The 20,643-nt window shown below is 42.5% G+C and overlaps 1 protein-coding gene across 1 annotated transcript in view; it reads right to left on the reverse strand.

Moving 5' to 3' along the window:
* TSPAN7 (tetraspanin 7) overlaps positions 1–15,021 on the reverse strand; it is a 190,028-nt gene extending 175,007 nt beyond the window's left edge. The window contains exon 1 of the mRNA XM_073616339.1: positions 14,795–15,021. Within this exon, the coding sequence (XP_073472440.1) occupies positions 14,795–14,875 (81 nt within the window). The 5' untranslated portion in view covers positions 14,876–15,021. The remainder of the gene's footprint in view (positions 1–14,794) is intronic.
* Positions 15,022–20,643: the final 5,622 nt, after the last annotated feature.

Below are 20,643 nucleotides of genomic sequence, written 5' to 3' on the forward strand. Positions count from 1 at the left end.
CGGCCCTTGAAACGCGTAAGTCATTTGGATCCTAGGCGATATCGCCCCTAGCCCTGGAGCACGTGGAGTGGATGAACCGATTGACACAGCACTTCAAGGTTGCACAAACATGTTGTCTGTCAGTAAATTCACAATTTTTTAAATAAACAGTTTTACAGATAACGTGTTAGAAGGATGTGCCCTCTCTCGTTTGTGTTTTTCCCTAAGAATTTATACTCCAACAAAGATCAGTTGGTGCTGGTGAGCTACTGAGTAGGTAGCTGGAGAATAAGGCTCCATGCACACTAGCTTATTTTTATTTCCAATAATTCTGTATTAAAAATTTCAAAAGAACAAGTACAGAACAGTACAATTATTTTTTTGGTCCATCTCAGCGTATAATACTGGTTAAAAAACAAAAAGGGAAGTAGTATCAATCAGTAGCATAAAATCTGTAAGTGACCCATTATGAGGTCAGGTAGCCAAGCCATAATTTACATGAATCCTTAACAGGGTATGGATTACTTGAACATGTTCTCTAAAAGAACAGGTCCTCTGAAGAAAAAACCCAAGAACAAAACCCATGTCAATGTATATATTACATATAATGAACATTAACTTATCCGTAGACCTGTTCAAATCCCTTCACCAATTTATCTGGTGATAAGGGTTGCACCGGACCGCCAATTGCTTAGAAGTTATACCAGCACTGGAAAAGAAGAGGAGATAGAAAGTGAAAAGAATAGAGGAAAAAGGAAAATGCTAGTGAAGAGTGAAAAAGAACAAAGCAAAAAAGAAAGGCGCAAAGGACTATGTACAAGGCGTGCACCCGCTGTGCGTTGTAAAAGAAGGATCCCTCCGATTAGGAGGGTCCGGAAAGCTATTTTTTCCATGGATCCCATGTTTTCTCAAAATTGGTCAGCTTATCCCGGAGTAGAGCCACCACGCGTTCACTGATCATGATCCATGTGAATTTGGCCTTTAAAAAAAAAAAAAAAAGTCAAAGAGAATCGCAGGGGATTTCCAGGATTGTAAAATAGAAATCCTAGCTATGGTGAATATAAATGCGATCGAGTCTCTCACACGTCCCAGTATACCCTCCACCGGCCTCCCCAGAAGGACCTGTTGTGGGTTCTTGGTTTGATTCACTTGAGTGAGGGAATAGATGAAGTTACATGTGTGGATCCAAAACCGCTTCACTTTGCTGCATGTCCACCAGGTATGGAGGACTGTTCCCTCCTGACCGCAGCCACGAAAGCAACCGCAGGAGGCCCCCGGGACAGAAGACGCCAAACAGGCTGGTACTAGAGACTACTATTAGGGAAAACCTTATTTCACACAAGCTTGTTTTTAAGCTCCTAGCAGCTGCAGCAAGGGTTTTTTTTTGTCCCTAGAAGCAAATAGTGTTATCCTATCCCTGCACTGCTGGTGACTTCCATCTACAGCAGTGGTTCTCAAGCTTCTAGTGCCGTGGCCACTTGATAAAATTTCCCAAGTTGTGGGGACCCTAGCAGTAAAATTTATTTTCATAGCATAGGTTATCAGCACCCAAGGCAAGACAAGTAATTTGCACCACTAACCCGCAGACATTTAGCCCTCCCTGATTCCTTTCCACTTGTACAGTATTAAAATCCCTTATGGTACATTTTAGGATGTACCACTTTCTTTTTGTTCTCCTTTCTTTCCCTCTATCCTAATTTCTTGTCCCCCATCCCTCTCTTTAGCCGTCTTTCTTGTTCTCTCTCTTATTCTTCCTCTCCCTCTTTTCCTCTCTCTTTCATGTATTTCTGAACATCCCAGGATTTGGTGACCCCTGGCAAATCATCATTCGACCCCTGAGGGGGTCCAGACCCCCAGGTTGAGAACCACTGATCTACAGCAATGGTACTTACTAGTTTACCGACTACGTTAACAGCTCTCCTGCTGCCTGTCCTGGACTTAGTCACACTTTATTTTAGGATCAATTACACCATTGTCCCAATTAACATTGCCAGGGGCTACAGAGAGAGGTCACTGAGGGGCTCCATCAAAAGTTTGCTATGGTGCCCCATGCCTGTAGTTACGCCCCTGCTTAATGTAGAAGCCCAACACAAAGTAAGCCCTAACACTAATAATACCCATTCTGCAAGCTTATTACATCCTGCCCCAAATCTTCTTGTGCCACATCACGCAGAGCTGAGATTCCATCAGCAGAATAAACAAATTCATAAAAAAAAGTATAGCATTTTGTTCGATCCCCCTTGATTCAGCACCATGCCTCTTTGGCAAGATTGGAATGGAGAACAAAAAGCAAAAAGACTACAGCATGCAAAACCTTAAAATTCGATTTTACCCCAAATACAGTTTCCCACTTGTTTAAATTAAACAAGTTCTAAAAGTTTTATCTAAGACATCAGTTAAATTGCTTGGACGTAGCATTTTAGTGGTTAATGATCTTTTGTTAATTAAAATCACGTTAGGCAGTTCTTTCTGGAAATGAAAAACAAGTCAAGCAGTAGCTTTTATTAAAACAATGATTTGTTTTCTAAAGAGAAAATTGCATTCTCTTTGCTATAGCTACAGGCAAAAAATATCTGAAGGCCTTCCAATTACCTACAACAAGCTGTCATGATGAAAATACTGATCATCGTTTGTGGTTGTGTGAAGGCCAAAGCGAATGGATAATAAGAACAAATTTGAGGTAAATGTTCCATTATTTTCTGCTAAATACATTATATGCAAGCCAACTAAAAGAGAAAACCATTAATATTCTGTATCTTAAACATTTGAAGGAACAGCTTTAAAGTGGAACTAAACCCTACTATCCTTCACAGCTAAGGAAGCTGCCATCTTAGCTTGGTCTGTTTGATCTACAGTTGCCGTGGTGCTGCACATGTGATCAGTTTTCACACCAGCCATTTGATAGCTTGACAGTTCGGTGTGCGGGGCCGCTGCAGCAGCTTCGATCTAAGGTAAATATTTCATAATGAGCTAGTATACGATGCTTATTAGCTCATTTTGCCTTTGTCTTACAGAGTTTGTTTGTTTTCGTTTTTTCGGGTTTACAACCACTTTAAACTGCATACAAATTGGCCAGAGCCTTTAATTCAAAGCTGAACCTCAACACTTATGTATTGTTTAAAAAGATTCCATATCTTTTTAATTACAACTATTGTTAAAGTATTAACCTGAATTAGTTTGGATATCAGCCTACTGTAAATCCTTTGCAGAACATCACTCAGACTAGGGCAGAGAGAGAAACCGCAAAAGGCTATGCTGGAGGTGTATATGCTGACAGTAAGCATGATGACTGAGGTGGGGGGAGCAGAGTGGTGACTTATCAGTTTTCTGCTGATCCTTCCTAGTCCAGTCAACAGTTCTGACCAAGCTGCTGGGGCTTAAGGTCCTGACTTTTCTATAGGCCATCAAAATGCATTACATTGCAGTACATATGAAGGTATATACACAATCAGATTGGGACATATTTAAGCAGATTTAACTAGTTTAACAAAAGAACACCAATACTACCATTGAGCTGCTGCCACAAAATTAAGTTAGTGGAGTGCATTAGTGCTGAAACATTTACTGCAGAATTTGTGGCCAGGAAAATTGGTCGTATTCATTCAAGGATCAATGTAGTTAAATGGTCTGTTGGCAATCTAATATACCAAGTGCAGCATTTTAAAAACCTTACTCAGCTACACCATTTACTTTCTGATGTGTATCCCATTTCCATTTGGTGTAAGATCCCTGAAGGAAAACCATGAGTATAAAAATATATACGCGGCTGCTGACTATACCTTTTTCTTATATAAATTTCTCAGAGATTTTCCCTCGCTTCCTGTTTCGGTGACAATGTTGCAATCAGCACAAGTAAGGGGAAAGCTCTCTAGCAGACACACACACACACACACACACACACACACACAGAAAACACTTTTTGGTCCCTTTCACACCGATGGACTTTTTTTTACCGTCCTGCCAGCGCACCGCTCCAGTGTGAAAGCCCTCGGAGTGTGAGGAGCGGCTCTTTCAGGGAGCTTTGCAGGCGCTATTTTTAGCGCTGTAGCACCTACAAAGCACCCCAGCGTGAAAGGGGTCTTAGGAATACATTACATGACAATACATCAATTTGTACCCTGTCCTACAAGAATCTTCGTACCTACTAACCTGCTGGTTTTCAATATGAGACTAGCATGCAAAAAAGAAAAAGGGGGGGGGGGGGGGGGACTATCATTCTTTCGATATTCTTATTGTGTGTACTAGGCTTAAAGGGGAACTGAAGTTTCACTGTAACAAACAGCGAGCAGGCAGGCTTTTATTAGACAAGCAAGGTCTCTTCTGCAATAAAAATGCCCATACCTGCCTTCTTGTGGTCTTCTCCGGTGCTGTAAACCGAGTGACACATGCGCAGCTCAACTTACAGCACCGGGGCGGTCTGTGTGTGTCAGGTTGGTCTGTGTGTGACGTCATCGTGCACTGATCAATGAAGAGGGCTGAGGACTGGCACACAGGAGAGGGACCGTTGGAAGGGTGAGTAATAACCCCTTTAGTACCGCATTAAATCTCTGGACTGAAATACAAATCCTTTGTAAAGTAAAAACAGCTCCCATGTATGTTTTTTATTTGTATATTTAGCTCTTGCCTCGATTTCAGCTTAATTGATAAAAAGTAAATACCGTAAATCTTTAAACACCTTTTTTTTTTTCCAGGGCATGCTTCCTTTATGCTAAACTAAAAATTGCCTAATCAGTAGAACGGGATCAGGTCCATGACAGAAGGGAGAGTTTAAGATATTACCATCCCAGTGATCGTATTGCAGTTTTTACCATTAGGGAAACCACAGAGATGAAGCAAAAACCAAGCAGCATTTCTTGCGAACAGAAAAACCACAACATACTGTAGATATGATATAACCGTGCACTCTGAGACCTTGAACTCTGAATCTACATGTGGTATAGACAAAACAAGTAGGTTAAGCATGACCCATTTTTAAAGCAGTTTTAAACCAAAAACATAATACAGTATATTGCCACTTACCAATCATTAGATGTGGTGGCTGCATTTATTTTTCTTTTTTAGGCTGTTTTCACCTGGTGATCTGGCCAGTAACACACCTCCTGTATTAGAATGCCTCCACTCTGGATAAATGAGCACCGGGGGCACCTTTGGATAGCAGCAATCTGTTAATCTGGAGAGGTGGGGGGAGGGGGAGATGTCCATGTACTCGCAGTTTTATACACTAATAAATTAAAGCTGAACTTCAACGAATACATTAGAAACCGTTACAGCAAATAGTTTTTTCCCCCTTTTTGGATAAAGGTTTACATAATAAAGGCTGATCATTGTGAGCACACCTGTCAGTAGTAAATGGTTTGTCTTAGCCCTCAAACTGCTACATCCGCAGGACAGATTGTTTTGTTGAAAAATAACAGACTTACTGACCAGATCACCTGGTGAAAATCATTTCTTCCAGATCTGTGCAGCAATTCAGTGTGAAACTTTGCCTCTGTGCAGGAGCTTCCTGTGATAAAGACTGGTCACTAGCGATCTATCTTTTTGTGCAGGGTGACTGGTCTCGTCTCCGCCCCCTCCTGTAGTTTTCTGTAGGCAGCCTCTAGTAGGTGGGCCTGCTAGGCCCCTCCAATAACTCTGCTCTCTGCACAGAACTGATATCACTGCTCTTTTCTAAGGCACTATCTGTGTCATCTATCTTTGCCATCTAGACACGAGATGTCCCTTGAAGGCACTGGTGACGTAGCTTTCCCAGGAAGCAACTGTAAGGCTACATCACCTGGGAATATTAGAGAAATTAAGAATAATGTAAGTAAAGAAATAAATTGTTTACTGTACATATGACTTAGAGGTTTTATCTTTGGAGGGACAAATCTATTTTAAAAGGAGATTAATGGAATACATTCAGCAAAGTACATCTGCATTGATTTTACAAGAAGGTGGTACAAGCAACTAAAAAGCATACATTTAATAAAAAAAAAAAAAAAAAAAAAAAAAACACAACACTAAAAAACACACACACACACACACACACGGTAAATATAAGACCCCTTTCACACCGAGCCACCTATAGTGTCGGCGGTAAAATGCCACCATTTATAGCGGCGATTTGCGGCGCATTTCGGCAGCTAGTGGGGCGCTTTTACCCCCCCGCTAGCAGCCGAGAAAGGGTTAAAACTGCCCACAATAGTGGCATTTTGCTGGCAGTATCCCAGCACTGCACCATTGATTTCAAGGGGGAGCAGTGGTGGAAGAGCGGTAAACACACCGCTCCAAAGAAGCTGCCGACAGGACTTTTCCTGACGTCCTGCCAGCGCAGCGCTCCGGTGTGAAAGCCCTCGGGGCTTTCACACTGGAGACAATGCTGCAGCTGTTTGAGGGTGGATTGCAGGCGCTATTTTTAACGCTATAGCGCCTGCAACACGCCCTCGGTGTGACAAGGGTCTTATATGTAGCTGTGTAAATTAAACCTGGAATTTGTGAGCTTCTGATATAGGATGAGTTGACATTAATTACGTTTCTAGGACCACAGAGGGTGAAGAATATAGGTGTATAAGGAATATAAAGAAGTAGGAGTATAAAAAAAAAAAAAACATCCAACTATACTCTTTGACACACTTCAACACTTCCTGTTTGTGTGAAGAGCTTCCCAATTTACTTCCTGAGGTTTAAACACAGAATATTGGCACAGTAGGCTTAGATCATTTCCACAGAGATGGTTGGGAATAGGCACCACGCCAAGAAACACTTGACAACGATCATATCAATGTGACCTGAATGTACAGCACGATACCTGAGCCTAGAATCTGCTGACTATACTGCACAATTTGCTGAAATCAGCACTGCCAATTTTTATTCTATTAACATCATTTTGCGTCTCGCACACAAGCACTTGTGAACAGATTGCATTTTAAATTAAGTGGAAAACCCAATAGAAGTCTTGCACTGAATACTATGTATAGATGTGGTTAGGCCAGGCAGGCACATAATTACCACTGAGGGACATGGCCCCGGTTATTTTCATTTAGGGTTTTAAATATCCCATAATACGCACTTCTGCCCCTTAAAGTGGTTGTAAACCTCAGACGTGAAATATGAACAAAGCATATCCCTCTATAGTGTGTACTTGCCTCAATCCAGAGCAAGTGTCATTTCTGTCTGCTGCTTCTTTCCTCTGCTATCAGCATGATCAATTCCGAGGAGCTTTCCTGACACCAAGAGAAAAAAGGTGACGGGGGGGGGGGGGGGGGGGGGGGGGTCCCTTCCCTCCAATCAGCTTTCAGAGCTCTGTAACTTCAGCTTTCTGCCCCCTGCATTTCAGAGCAGAGAGATCCTGTGTAAATTCTGTACTTTAAATGGATGCAAGAGAAAAAAACAGCTGCAGATAGACAGGTACAACTTATGCAGGGTGATTTGTTTCATCTCTATGTATCACCTCAGGCCAGTCACTTCCGGTATATGTGAGGGTTTTACAGCCGCTTTAATCCTGTGCCGCCAGTGCTTGAAATAGGCTGCGATTCCAGAGGTCAGTAGGCAGACCTCCTGCTTATACGGTCACTGTGACTGGAGCCTAGTGATGGCATCATTAAACCCACATTATTAAAATCTGTCAGTCCACGGTGTATAAAATGCTGTTTATACTAAGTCAGTGAAGGATTAGCATTATGTATTCTGCAAAAAAACCTGGCTGATCCTGCTTTTCACTGTCCCTCCCTCCCTCCTTGTCCATGTCCCTGTTGTAGCCTTAAATTGTGTAGACCAGCTGTTGATACATCTGAGCATGCTCCAGTTCCCTTCTAAGCTGTTCATTTCCTTCTTTTTCTTATCTGTGCAGCCTTTGTGACTATAGAGTCACATGTGGGCGTATACAAAGTGGTAAATGACAGCCCACTCCTTCCCTCCTCCATGCCCACTAAACACTATGGCAGAAGGATATTACATGTTGATTGATGAAGGCTTCACCTCCCCATAATCATAGCACATACAAGCAATAGACACAAGTCGAAGGGGTGTGAAACAGGTTGTGAGTTGTAGAACCTCCTCCTAGGTAGCCCACACCATGTTTTTGCACAAAAAAAATAAAAATGTAAGTTCAAATACATATTTGTATGACGATGTAAAACATTTGTTATTAATTATTTTTCCTCTGTATTCCCAAAGGCTCTTTTTTTTTTTTTTTGAACATGTGACCAGCAGCAGAGGGCTAGAAGCTTATGAAAAAAAAAGTACTTCGATTTTTCATTAAAATAAATACAGTGCCATCATCCTTATAGGGAACAGACAATGTAGATTAAACAGATTTTTACTTTTACATTTTTTTAAGTTTGTAACAATATTCCACTAACATATATTTAGCAGCACGGCAGTGGGCCTCAAAGCGGTATTAAACCCAAAACCAAAAATGTAATATATTGCAGCTTACTAATCATTAGATGTGGTGGCTGCATCAGTTTTCCTTTAGGCTTTTTGTCCCTACTGTTTTTACCTGGTTATCTGGGCAGTAGCACACCTCCTGTATTAGAGTGCTTCTACTCTGGACGAAGGAGCACAGGAGCACCTTTGTACAGCAGCATTTTCAGTCGGGGGGGGGGGGGGGGGGGTGTTAGTGTATCTAAATCTGCTAATACATCTAACAAACTAAAGCCAAACTCCAGCTAATACTTTACGCAGTTAGAGAAAACTGTTTTTTCCTTTGGGGATAAAAGGTTTTACATAAATAAAAGCTGATCACTGTAAGTACCCCTGTCAGTGTTACATGGTTTGCCTCATCCCTGTTCCTGGTACGTCTACATCTTTTGCAAAACAGACTAAAACCCCTTTCACACTGGGGCGGTTTGCAGGCGGTATTGCGCTAAAAATACCGCCTGCAAACCGCCCCTAAACAGCCTCCGCTGTTTGTTCAGTGTGAAAGCCCGAGGGCTTTCACACTGAAGCGGTGCGCTGGCAGGACGGTGAAAAAAGTCCTGCAAACCGCTTCTTTGGAGCGGTGAATTCAGCGCTCCTAAACCGCTCCTGCCCATTGAAATCAATGGGACATCGCGGCTATACCGCGGCTATAGCCGCGCTGTACGAGTGATTTTAACCCTTTTTCGGCCGCCAGCGGGGGTTAAAACCGCACAGCTAGCGGCCGAATACAGCTGCAAGAACGACGGTACAGCAGCGCTAAAAATAGCGCTGTTGTACCGCCGACGCCCCCACCGCCCCAGTGTGAAAGGGGCCTTAGTGGCTGGATCACTAGATAAAAATAAAAGAAAATGTACAAAGTACAAAAAAGGAAACGAATGCAGCCACCACATCTAAGAATTGGTAAGCTGCAGATATAGCTCTGCAGCTTACAGTAATGTTATATATAAAAAAAAAAATCCAAAAACAGGGGATTGCTTGGTTTGTGCAGCAATCCCGTTTTTGGATTTTTTCTATGTCGAAGCCTGTGGGAGGGCTTGATTGCTAAGCACGGCCATCTGAGACTGTAGTGCACCTCACCCTTCTGAAATGATGAAAACTTTTAGCCCTCATGCACACAGGCTGTTAAAAAAACGTTATGAAAACGCCAGTATCTTTGCAGTGATTTTTTTTAACTTTTTTCAGCGTTTTTGCAATAGCGTTTTTTAGCGTTTTTTTTTTTTTCAAATTTTTTTTTTTTTTTTTTCAATGGATCAAAAACGTTGGTGAATGACGTTTTTCAGCGTTTTTTCAGCGTTAGAGCGTTTTTACAGCTGAAAAACGTCTCTCAGAACCCACTGGTCCTGGGTTTTTTTTACAGCTTAAAAACGCCTATGCCACTTGCAGCTCAAAAACGCCTAGGTGGGCATGAAGCCATAGACTAACATAGACAGGCCTTTTTAAGCTGCAAAAAAAGCTCAAAAAAGCAGCTGTAAAAACGTCCGTGTGCATGAGGACTTAAAGTGGAGCTTTGGGATTTTATGGGACTCTTTAAGAATACAAGGTGTTCTGTGAATAAGAGCTGCATCCCTTGTCCATTCACAGAACATCTTGTATTGAAAGAACAAGGGGAGAGGGGCAGTTGCATAAATGGCCAGATCCCTCCACAGCTCTCAGACGTAGTGCCAGAAGTACTTTCCAACATGAATGAAACTGATTTTTAAACTACACAGCAACAACCAGTGTGTAGGATATAAAGCAAATAGTGCAGCACTGAATAAAGAAAGACGTGATGAACATACACAAAATTATTCCAAAAACCAAATAAATTCATAGAAGTGCAATTCCATAAAACCATCAATCAGCAATCTTTGCAATCGCACATAAGCGATCAGGATGGAAAAGTAATGAAGGTACGATAGGAAAAATGTCACTAGCCAAAAATCACAACCGCGCTTACCAGAGAACGTGTGACCCCTTTATAGGAGTGGTCTATTGCGTTTTTTTTTTTTTTTTTTTTTTACAATAACCAAGCAGGAGATCCGGAGCTCTGAGATATCCTTGCCCGTCACTGGATAATATGCGCCATAGAGACGAATGGATAAATGCCAGGAAGCAAAGCCCTCTGAATGTAACTGCCCCACAGGGATGATCACGAGTCACCAGACATGAAACAGAAGGGTAATCGACATGGCATGATATTGTATAAACAATTTATTGATGAAATAAGAGCAACCCTCGCATAGGTAGCTTAAAAACCAAGTGTATTGTTATGAGTGATCGTTCTTCCAAGATGTCCCACCATCAATCGCACATGTGTGGTAGCGTGCGCAACTCTGACCGACGCATTTCATCATATGTGACGTCATCAGGGGCACCACTGCCCGCCAGGGTGTAGGACAGGGGTAGGCAACCTCAGCCCTCCAGCTGTGGTGAAACTACAAGTATTCATACGGCTCGGTGCACCTGTGCTCTCCATCTACAGCTAAGCACCAGAGCCCCATGCACCGGGTATAAAAACCATGCATAGTGCATGGGGCATTACCATTTATTTATAGACTGTCCATTACTGGATGGACAGATGGATAAAATAGCATCTAAATGGACATGAACTCAAAAAATATTTATAAGATAGCATCAGTGCTCTTACATCTACTTTCACACTGGGCGTTGGGGGCGTCTGCAGTAAAGCGCTGCTATTTTTAGCGACGCTATTTGGCTGGTAGGGCGCTTTTAACCCCCGCTAGCGGCCAAAAAAAGGGTTAAAACCAGATGTCAAAGGGCAGGGGCGCTTTAGGAGCAGCTCCTTCAGCGCTGCAAAGATGCGGCTTGCAGGACTCTTTTTTTCCGTCCTGCAAGCGCACCACTCCAGTGTGAAAGCACTCGGGCTTTCACACTGGAGAGACAGGGGAGGCTCTTTACAGGCGCTATTTTTAGCGCCTGTAAAGCGCCTCACCTTACAGCCCACCCACTGCAAACATGATATATACTGCCTACACAAACCTTCCCAAGCATTACCTGCTCTTACTCCTCTCAGAAGATTCACTATTATTGCAACTCATTTTATAGATTTAAAAAAAAAAAAAAAAAAAAAAAAAAACACACAACACCACACAATGAAAGGTTGTTGTTGTAATACAATCTAGGCATTAGTACGATCCTAGGTATCTGGACTGAAGCCAACCCGTTATCAGCCCCAGAAAACAAATGTAAACATACGGAGATGAATACTATTTTTAAACCCATAAGAACATTTGAATAAGTCATCATAGGAAAAAAAAAACAAAAACAAAATGTCCATTAAACAATCCATAGGTCTTCTAAATCGCCATATATATTTCTAATAAAAATGAAATCCTGTCTGGCTCTAGCAGTTGTTCTCTTCCTGTGTTTTAGAAGACATACTAGCAGCGATCATATTGAAAATGACAAGAATGGACAAAATCCAGAGTCGTGGGTAGGGTGGAATCTCCCTGTGGCATTTTGCTAGGAATACTGCATTACAAGCACTAATACACAGCCAACCTTTGCAGCAGTTGATTATCTCTGCCCATAGACTTCCCTTCTCCTAGAATAAACCTGGGTCCTTAGCAACACTGGATCCAGACATAATCTCTCTAAATGATCAGAGCGGCTGATCCCATTAATGAAAGCTTCTATGAATTGACTGATCGGAGACAGGGTGTGCAAAGACGCAGAGGGAAGGGTTAATCACGCCTTGCAATGTATAAGGGAGGTAGATATAGATAATATAGATTTATTATATACATAGTTATGCCATTAATGAAAGCTTCCAGTAACTGATCAGGGATAAAATGTGCAGAGATGCAAACAGAAGGGTTAATCAGTAAATGTAATATATAAGGGGAAGCTTATGTCTACATATAATGATCTCAGAAATTAAAGCTTCTATGAACTGATCGGGGACAGTGGGTACAGGGACACAGAAGGAAGGGTTAATGGGTCCTTGTAATGTATAAGAGGGGTAGCTAAAGTCGACATACAGTACAATGTTCCTATTAATGAAGGCTTCTATGAGCTGATCAGGGGCAGGGAAGCATAAAGAAGGGTTAATCGGTAATTGCAACGTAGAAGGGGAGTAGTTTGTTTCTTCATTTAATGATCTCATTAATGAAAGCTTCCATAAACTAATACAAGTAGTTTGTGCAGGGAGCAGACTGAAGGGTTAATCTGTCCTTGCAATATACAAGGGGATACTTTGATTCTATGTACAATGACTATAATAGCAAGTGGATGTGAACAGAGACAGTGTGTGCAGGGGTCAGTGATCAATCCAATGTATAGGAGGATCTTTTACATATAATGACTATAATAGCAAGTGGATGTGATCGGGGCAGTGATCATTGCATTATATAGGAGGATCTTTTACATATAATGACAAGTGGATGTGATCGGGGCAGTGTGTGCAGGGGTCAGTGATCATTGCATTATATAGGAGGATCTTTTACATATAATGACTATAATAGTAGGTGGATGTAATTGGGGACATTATATGCAGGGTTCAGTCATCATTGCAAGGTATAGGGGGATATCTGAGTGCTTCCAACTACAATGGCTATAATAGCAGCTCGATAGGGACAGGGTGTGCAGGGGTCAGTGATCATTGCAATCGCGTGCGGGGGGGGAGAGATAGGAGACATTGCAATGATTGCTGAAACCTGCATACAATGTATAAGGAGATCTTCTATATATGACTAGAATATTGTGTAGACTTGTTGGGGGACAGTGCGTGCAGCTAAGCTGAAGAAAAGGTTTATCGGTCTGTGCAATATATTGAGGGAGGTAGGTTATGTTTTCATACAATGATTCTATGATGTGCAGGGTTCAATAATCATTGCAATGTATAGGGGGGGATCTTCTACATATAAGAAGAAGAGGTAGACCTGATCAGGGATGGGGTTTGCAGGGATGCTGAAGAAAGGGTTAATCGGTCCTTACAATGTATAAGGGAGGTAGGTGATATCTCCATACAATGATTCTATAAATGAAGCTTTCATGAACTGATGTGCAATGTTCAGCAGGCTAGCTGGGTGTTTCCACATACAATGCCTATAATAACAGGTAGATAGGATTGGGGACAGTGTGTGCAGGGAAGCAGAAGGGTTAATCGGTCCTTGCAATGTAGAAGGGGGTGATGTCTCCATACAATGATCCCATTAATGAAGCTACCATGAACAGATCAGTACAGGATGTGCTGGGTTTAGTGATCATTCCAATGTATAGGGAGATTTTCTACATATATTGACTATACTAAAAAGGTAGACCTGATTGGGGATGATGTTTGCAGAGAAGCTGAAGAAAGGGTTAATCTTTCCCTACAATATATAAGGGAGGTAGGTTATATCACTATACCATAAGCCTATTAATGAAGCTTTCATGAACCGATGTGCAGCAGAGTTCAGTGATCATTGCAATGTATTTGGGGGGGGGGGGGGGTCTCCTATAATGACAGGTAGATGTGATCAGGGACAGTATGTACAGGAACGCAGAGGAAAGGGTTAATCGATCATTGTACTCTATTAGGAAGCTAGCTTATTTTCACAATGATCCCATTAATGAGGCTTTCATGAACAGATTGGGGACAGGGTGTGCAGGGTTCAGTGATGTATCAGGTGGGATCATCTACACACACACATACATATATTAACAGGTAGATGTGATCATGGTCAGCGTGTGCAGAGGGAAGGGTTAATCTCTCCATCATGTATACAATGATCCCAATAATGAATATTCTACGATGTGATGGGGGACAGTCCGATTAACTCTTCCTCTGCACATCCCATCACTGTCCCCCCATTACATCATATGATATTCGTTATTGGGATCATTTTATACATGACCTGTCTTCTTAATAGATTGCCAAGAGAGATTAACCCTTCCTCTGCACACCCTGTTACCCATCACATCATAGAAGCCTCGTTATTGGGATCATTAAATACACAACCTGTCTTCCTGATAGATTAACCCTTCCTCTGCACACCCTATCAGGAAGCCAGGTCATGTATACAATGATCCCAGTAATGCTTCTATGATGTGATGGGGTGTATAGGGCTGAGTGATGATCGCCATGTACACAGCCGGGTGCCCCCCATACAATGACTGTGCTGTCAGGTAGACGTGATCGGACAGCCAATGATGTGAGTGCGCACACTGCCAGGCACTGATTTCCCCTTTGGTGGAATGGAGCCCGGGCTCTCATGTGTCCCATCATGTCCCCGGAGTGTCACAACAAGCCGCTGTCATTTTGCGCAGTAAACACGATGAGATCAATGCAGAAGGAGTGGAGGGAAAGGGGAGGGATGAAGAGCCCAGAAAATCGAGGTAATTAATGGGGATGTATGGACATCAGACCCCCCCCAATCCGGGATCCCCCATCCCCGGAGACACTCATCATCACCCCCAGCCCGGAGACACTCACCCAGAAGACGAACGAGTAGATAATCAGGAGGGTTTTCAGACACGTTATAACTGGCTTGGTCTCCATTCTCCTTGATGCCATGCTACTGAGATCCGGTAGCCGGGTGTTACTGTTGCTGCTCACAGCCCCTCCTGCTTGCAGTTTATCCCCAATCCGCAAGAGGAGAGACAAGCAATGGAATCACCTCCCTAGTAAGATGTGTTATATGAAGGGCAGCATCCCCGGCATCCCTCTACCTGGGCCCGAGCCTGGCCCCGCCTACCTGTCACTGGTCTGTCACTGGGCTCCGCCCATTACTGCTCCCAGCACCTGCTGATCGGATTACAGCCGCACTCAACTTCGAGTGATCACCAACTACAGCCATTCCTGGGGGTCATTCTCCAATCACATACATGCTGTGTTTTCTATGACGCCTTTTCTCCTACAGTTTAACCACCTCAATACAGGGCACTTAACCCCCTTCCTGCCCAGGCCATTTTTCAGCTTTCAGCGCCGTCACACTTTCAATGACAATTGCGCGGTCATGCTGCGCTGTAACCATGTGAAATTTTTATCATTTTTTTTCACATAAATAGAGCTTTCTTTTGGTGGTATTTAATCACTTCTGTTTTTTTTTGTTTGTTTGTTTTTTAGGAAAAAAGGTTTTTCTTAGTTTCTGTCAGTAGATTTTGTAAATAAGTAATTTTTCTCCTTCAATGATGGGTGCTGATGAGGGGGCACTGATGAGTTGGCACTGATGAGGTGGCACTGATGAGGAGGCACGAATATGCCGCACTTATAAGCACTGATATCCGGCACTGGGTGGCACTGGTGGGCACGGATAGGCAGCATGGATAGGTGGCATTGATGGGCAGCACTGATAGCCAGTACTGACTAGCATCACTTGTGGACACAGATTGCTGGCACTGGTGGGCACTGATTGCTGACACTGGTGGGCACTGATTGCTTGCCATGGTGGGCACTCATTGCTGGCACCGGTGGGCACTTATTGCTGGCACTGTGGGGGCTTTATTGTAATCAGGGCGCTGATGATCATCAGCGCCCTGATTACATACCTGGATGTCCTCTGCGAGGAGATGCCGCTGATCAGCTCTCCTCTCCTCACACTCTGTCAGTGTGAGGCGAGGAGCACCGATTACCGGCATCTATGTGTTCACATGTGACCGGCTGTGATTGGACACAGCCGCTCACATGGGTTAAGAGCCGCGGCTCTTTACAGAGATCAAGGTCACGCCATGTCCTAGTAACACAGCGCGGCCGTGATCGCCACGCTGCATGAGAGAGTGGTCGTTCTGGGAAGCCATCATATGACGTCCACCCAGAACGAGAGCCACACCGCCCCGCCGTCATTTGACGGTGGGCGGGCGGCAAGTGGTTAAAGAGGTTGTGAACTCTCAAAAAAAAAAGCCTGTAAGACAAAGGCATAATGAGCTAGTATGCATCGCATACTAGCTCATTATGAAATACCTTAGATCAAAGCTGTTGCAGCGGTTCCCTACACTGCTGTGACCGACAACATGTCTCCCAGAGTTATTTCCAGGTTTGCGGGCTCCGGCACTGTGATTGGTCAGAGCCGCAATGACGTAATTTCCGCGCATGCGTGCAGTAGGCTCCGGTCAAAGCACAGCTACTGAAGAAACGTAAGCCTTATTATAGGCTTACTTGTAGTTAAAAGTGTTAGTACAGGGTTTACAACCACTTTAAAGCTAAATACACACTATCGCGCGATAAAACGTGCTGCAATCGCGGCAACCTGCATCGCAGGACGCATGTCGCCCAAAAATAGTTCAGGAGCTACTTTTGGGCGACATGCGTCCCAGGATGTGCGTTGCCACAATTGCAACACAATTTACTTGCTCGTTAATCACGGCAGACCCGCACTGCAATTTGAGGTATCATTCAAATGAATGGCATCTTGAATGCGAGTCCCGCATTTTGTCATGCACATTAAGGCGCTGTCAAATCGTGGGCAGATCGGTGGCAAATCTGCCCGTGATTCAAAACGCTGTAGTGTGAATGCAGGCTAAAGCTAGATATACACTATACAACTTTTGTCGTCAGATTTCCTTTAGATTTACCTTCAACTATGTAGTGCAAAGGCCTGCCTGACTGTATACAAATTGAAAGTGTTTAGGTCTGACCTAATATTATTTGTTTTTGGTAAATCTGAAGGAAAGAATCTAAAGAAAACTGTATAGTGTGTAGTGTGTCATTGAAATGAATGGCATCTCGAATGCGACTCCTGCGTTTTGTCATTCACACATCAGCACTGTCAAATCGTGGGCAGCTCCGCAGCAAATCTGCCCGCGATTCAAAACACTGTAGTGTGAATGCAGCCTAAGCAGCAGAAAAACGCAGTGAAAAGCAGCATTTTAATGTGCTACATTCACACCTGGGCGTTTTGAATCGCTGGCAGAACCGCACACGATTCCAAAACGCTCTGCTAAAATGACAAATTGCACAACACAAATTTCAGATGCTATTAATTTTATTGCTACCCTAAAAAACGCGGAGTGGTTCTTCCACGGTTGTCGCGTGATAAATCGCTCTCAGCAATCTCAGCAAACCGTATCACATAAAACTTGTCACCCAAAAAAAGGAGGTTCTTTTGCATGACGAGCTTTGCGTGATGCGGTTTGCCACAAACTGCAGCACAATCTATCACATGACAACCGTGGCAGAACCACTCCACGTTTTTTAGGTGCCGTTAAAACAAATGGCATCTGAAATTCGTGTTGTGCTATTTGTCATTTTAGCAAAGCGTTTTGAAATCGCTGTGAATGCAGCAGCTCGAAGCTCCAAAAATGCTAGAGGAGAAAAACATCTATTATTCTTTATAGAGATGGTTCACATTGTGGAGATTCTGCCCGCAATTCAAAACGCCCAGGTGTGAATGCAGCCTCAAGCTACAAAGCTTATGCCCTGTACACACGGTCGGATTTTCCGATGGAAAATGTCCGATCGGAGCGTGTTGTCGGAAATTCCGACCGTGTGTGGGCTCCATCGGACATTTTCCATCGGATTTTCCGACACACAAAGTTGGAGAGCAGGAGATAAAATTTTCCGACAACAAAATCCGTTGTCGGAAATACCGATCGTGTGTACACAAATCCGACGGACAAAGTGCCACGCATGCTCAGAATAAATAAAGAGATGAAAGCTATTGGCCACTGCCCCATTTATAGTCCCGACGTACGTGTTTTACGTCACCGCGTTTAGAACGATCGGATTTTCCGAAAACTTTGTGTGACCGTGTGTATGCAAGACAAGTTTGAGCCAACATCCGTCGAAAAAATCCTAGGATTTTGTTGTCGGAATGTCCGAACAAAGTCCGACCGTGTGTACGCCCTATTACAGTGTTTTTGAACATTTTAGCGTGTTTTGTTGCATGCTTATTTGCTCGAATGGAAGAATTAAATAAGAATTAATAATAATAATAATAATCATAAATAATGAAATTAATAAATAAAATACATACATACATTTTAATAATCATAAATAATTAAAAAATATAAAAATAAATAAAATAACCCTAACCCCTAACCCTAAGCATTAAATCCTATTAATGACCCCTAACCCACATATTAACCCCTTATTCTAACCCTTATAATAACCCCTAACCCTAATATCCCTTAACCGTAATCCTAATATTAACCCCTAACCTAACAAAATAAATAATAAGTAAATTTAAAAATATTAATAAATGAAATAATGAAATCCTCCAACCCTTAACCCCTTACAAAAAACTAAAAACATTAGTAAATAATACATTAATAATCAATAAAAATGACTGCAAAACATTGCAACAATTTGCAACAAATTATGAAACAGATGATATTTTTCTCTACTGTCTAAAAAAAAAGAGCACAAAGCTCAAAAAAGGCTTTTAAAACATTATACAAAAACAACCATACAAACACCCCAAAAAGGCCCGAACAAAACATTTTATCATAAAATCGGGTATTATGTTGTGTTTGTAATCACTAAAATTCATTAAATTGATTTCCAAAAAGTTTGCATTTAAAAAACTGCTACGCAAATACAGTGTGACATAAAAAATTGTGACACTGCCAGATGCCCGCCGCAGCTTGATCCCCTGCCCGATGTACCTGCCGAACCCCATTGTGCCCGTCAATCCCAGATGTGCGCGCTGATCCCTGCTGCCGATGGGTTAAGTGCCGGTGGACCTGCAGACAGTGCGGCCAGCCACCACTGGGTGTAGGCCATTACGTACCTCATGAAGTCTGACTGGAAAGCTCCCTTGACGTAGCTAAGGATGTTGCTGAGAGGCGCCTAGCCTAGCTGTTACTGTTCACCTTCACCATCACAGAAGTGAGCTTTCAAATGCTGAGCTCAGCGCTACTACATCATAGGAAAGAAAGAGCATGTAAGGGGTTTGAATCAGAGAAGGAGCTCGGTCCTGTGAGGGGTGCTGGTGAGCAGTAACAGCTAGGCATCTCTTAGCAATGTCCTTAGAAACATCCTATGAGTTTTCCAGTCAGGCTTCATGAGGTATGTAAATGGCCTACACCTATAGAAAGGACATTATTCAACAGCTTGTTTTTTATTTACAGGCTTATCTGTATAAGCAGTTTTGTGGTAAAGGTGAACTTTGCCTTTAAAGTGATATTAAAACCGTTTTTTTGTAAAATGAGCTGCTGATAGCAGAACTTACATGCTCTTGCTGTTTTTTTTCACTTTCAAAATTTCTCCTCTGTGCTTGCTCCCCATACTGTCCCCTGGCCAGGCTGCCTGACTCCATATAAAAAAAAAAATTTAAAGTTGAACTCTGGCCAAAAACAATTTTTGTACACCATCAAACCTGGCTTATTTGCATTTAGAGGACATTTCTAAATGTAATGATTTCAATGCCATTCAGACTGTGCAATTAACCTGCATTTAGCAGCATGTGTAAACCTGCTGTACACCGGGAACATCTGAACACAGGAAAAAGTGATCTGGGAGGCATTAAAGTCATTTATACTTCCCAGATCACTTCTGCCTGTGTGAATGAGGCCTAAAAATAAGTTACCTCTAATGAAGTGTGCCTCATCTCTGGCTGCTGCAGCATTTCTTAAAGCGGATCTTCACCCTAGAAAGAAAAAAGGTGACGCAGCACACCGCCCGTGCCCCTGGACGACGTAATTCTCTTGCAAAACGCGTATGGCAAAGTGATGCACTGACATCACCTCATGTTGTTGTTTGAGCATCCAGAAGGACGGGTCTGTCCCAAAGTGCGCCGGCCGGCACTTCAGACTTCAGGCATTCCTATTTGATGCAACACTGTAAGTGTTTACTTTGTTTTAACTTTTCAATAAACCTAAGATTTTACACTATTAGAGCCTTTACATCTTTTACATGCCACGAGTATCCATCTATGGGTTTGATTATTGATGAGGACATCCGGAGGGTAATAGGTGGATCTGTCATACCCTGGAGCAAGCTGTGTCTACACTATACACTATATGCTTCCCTTGATCCTCTGTAACGGGGGATGAAGGCTATCTGGTAAGAAGTGATTCTTTCTGAAGTGGTGGTGGATTCAACACAGTCTTTCGTTCATCAGAGATTCAAGATAATTTTTATTTATGGATAGACTTTATCTTTGATTTGGCACGGGTGGATGTCACACTTCATTATTTGTCACATTAAGACTTTTTTGTTTGCACATCATTTTTTAATATTTATTTATTTTAATTTATTTTATTGGCTTTTTTACTCACATTTGGTTTACTATATTGTTTTTGGTATAATTTTTTGGCACTGTGGGATCATATTAACCACGTATACACAGCTGTGTGTTTAGGTTATCACTTAGACTAGGGCTTACACAGCACTGTGTTTAAGTT

Source organism: Aquarana catesbeiana, linkage group LG02 (genome assembly GCF_042186555.1).
Source record: "Aquarana catesbeiana isolate 2022-GZ linkage group LG02, ASM4218655v1, whole genome shotgun sequence".
In the NCBI taxonomy this organism is placed as follows: Eukaryota; Metazoa; Chordata; class Amphibia; order Anura; family Ranidae; genus Aquarana; species Aquarana catesbeiana.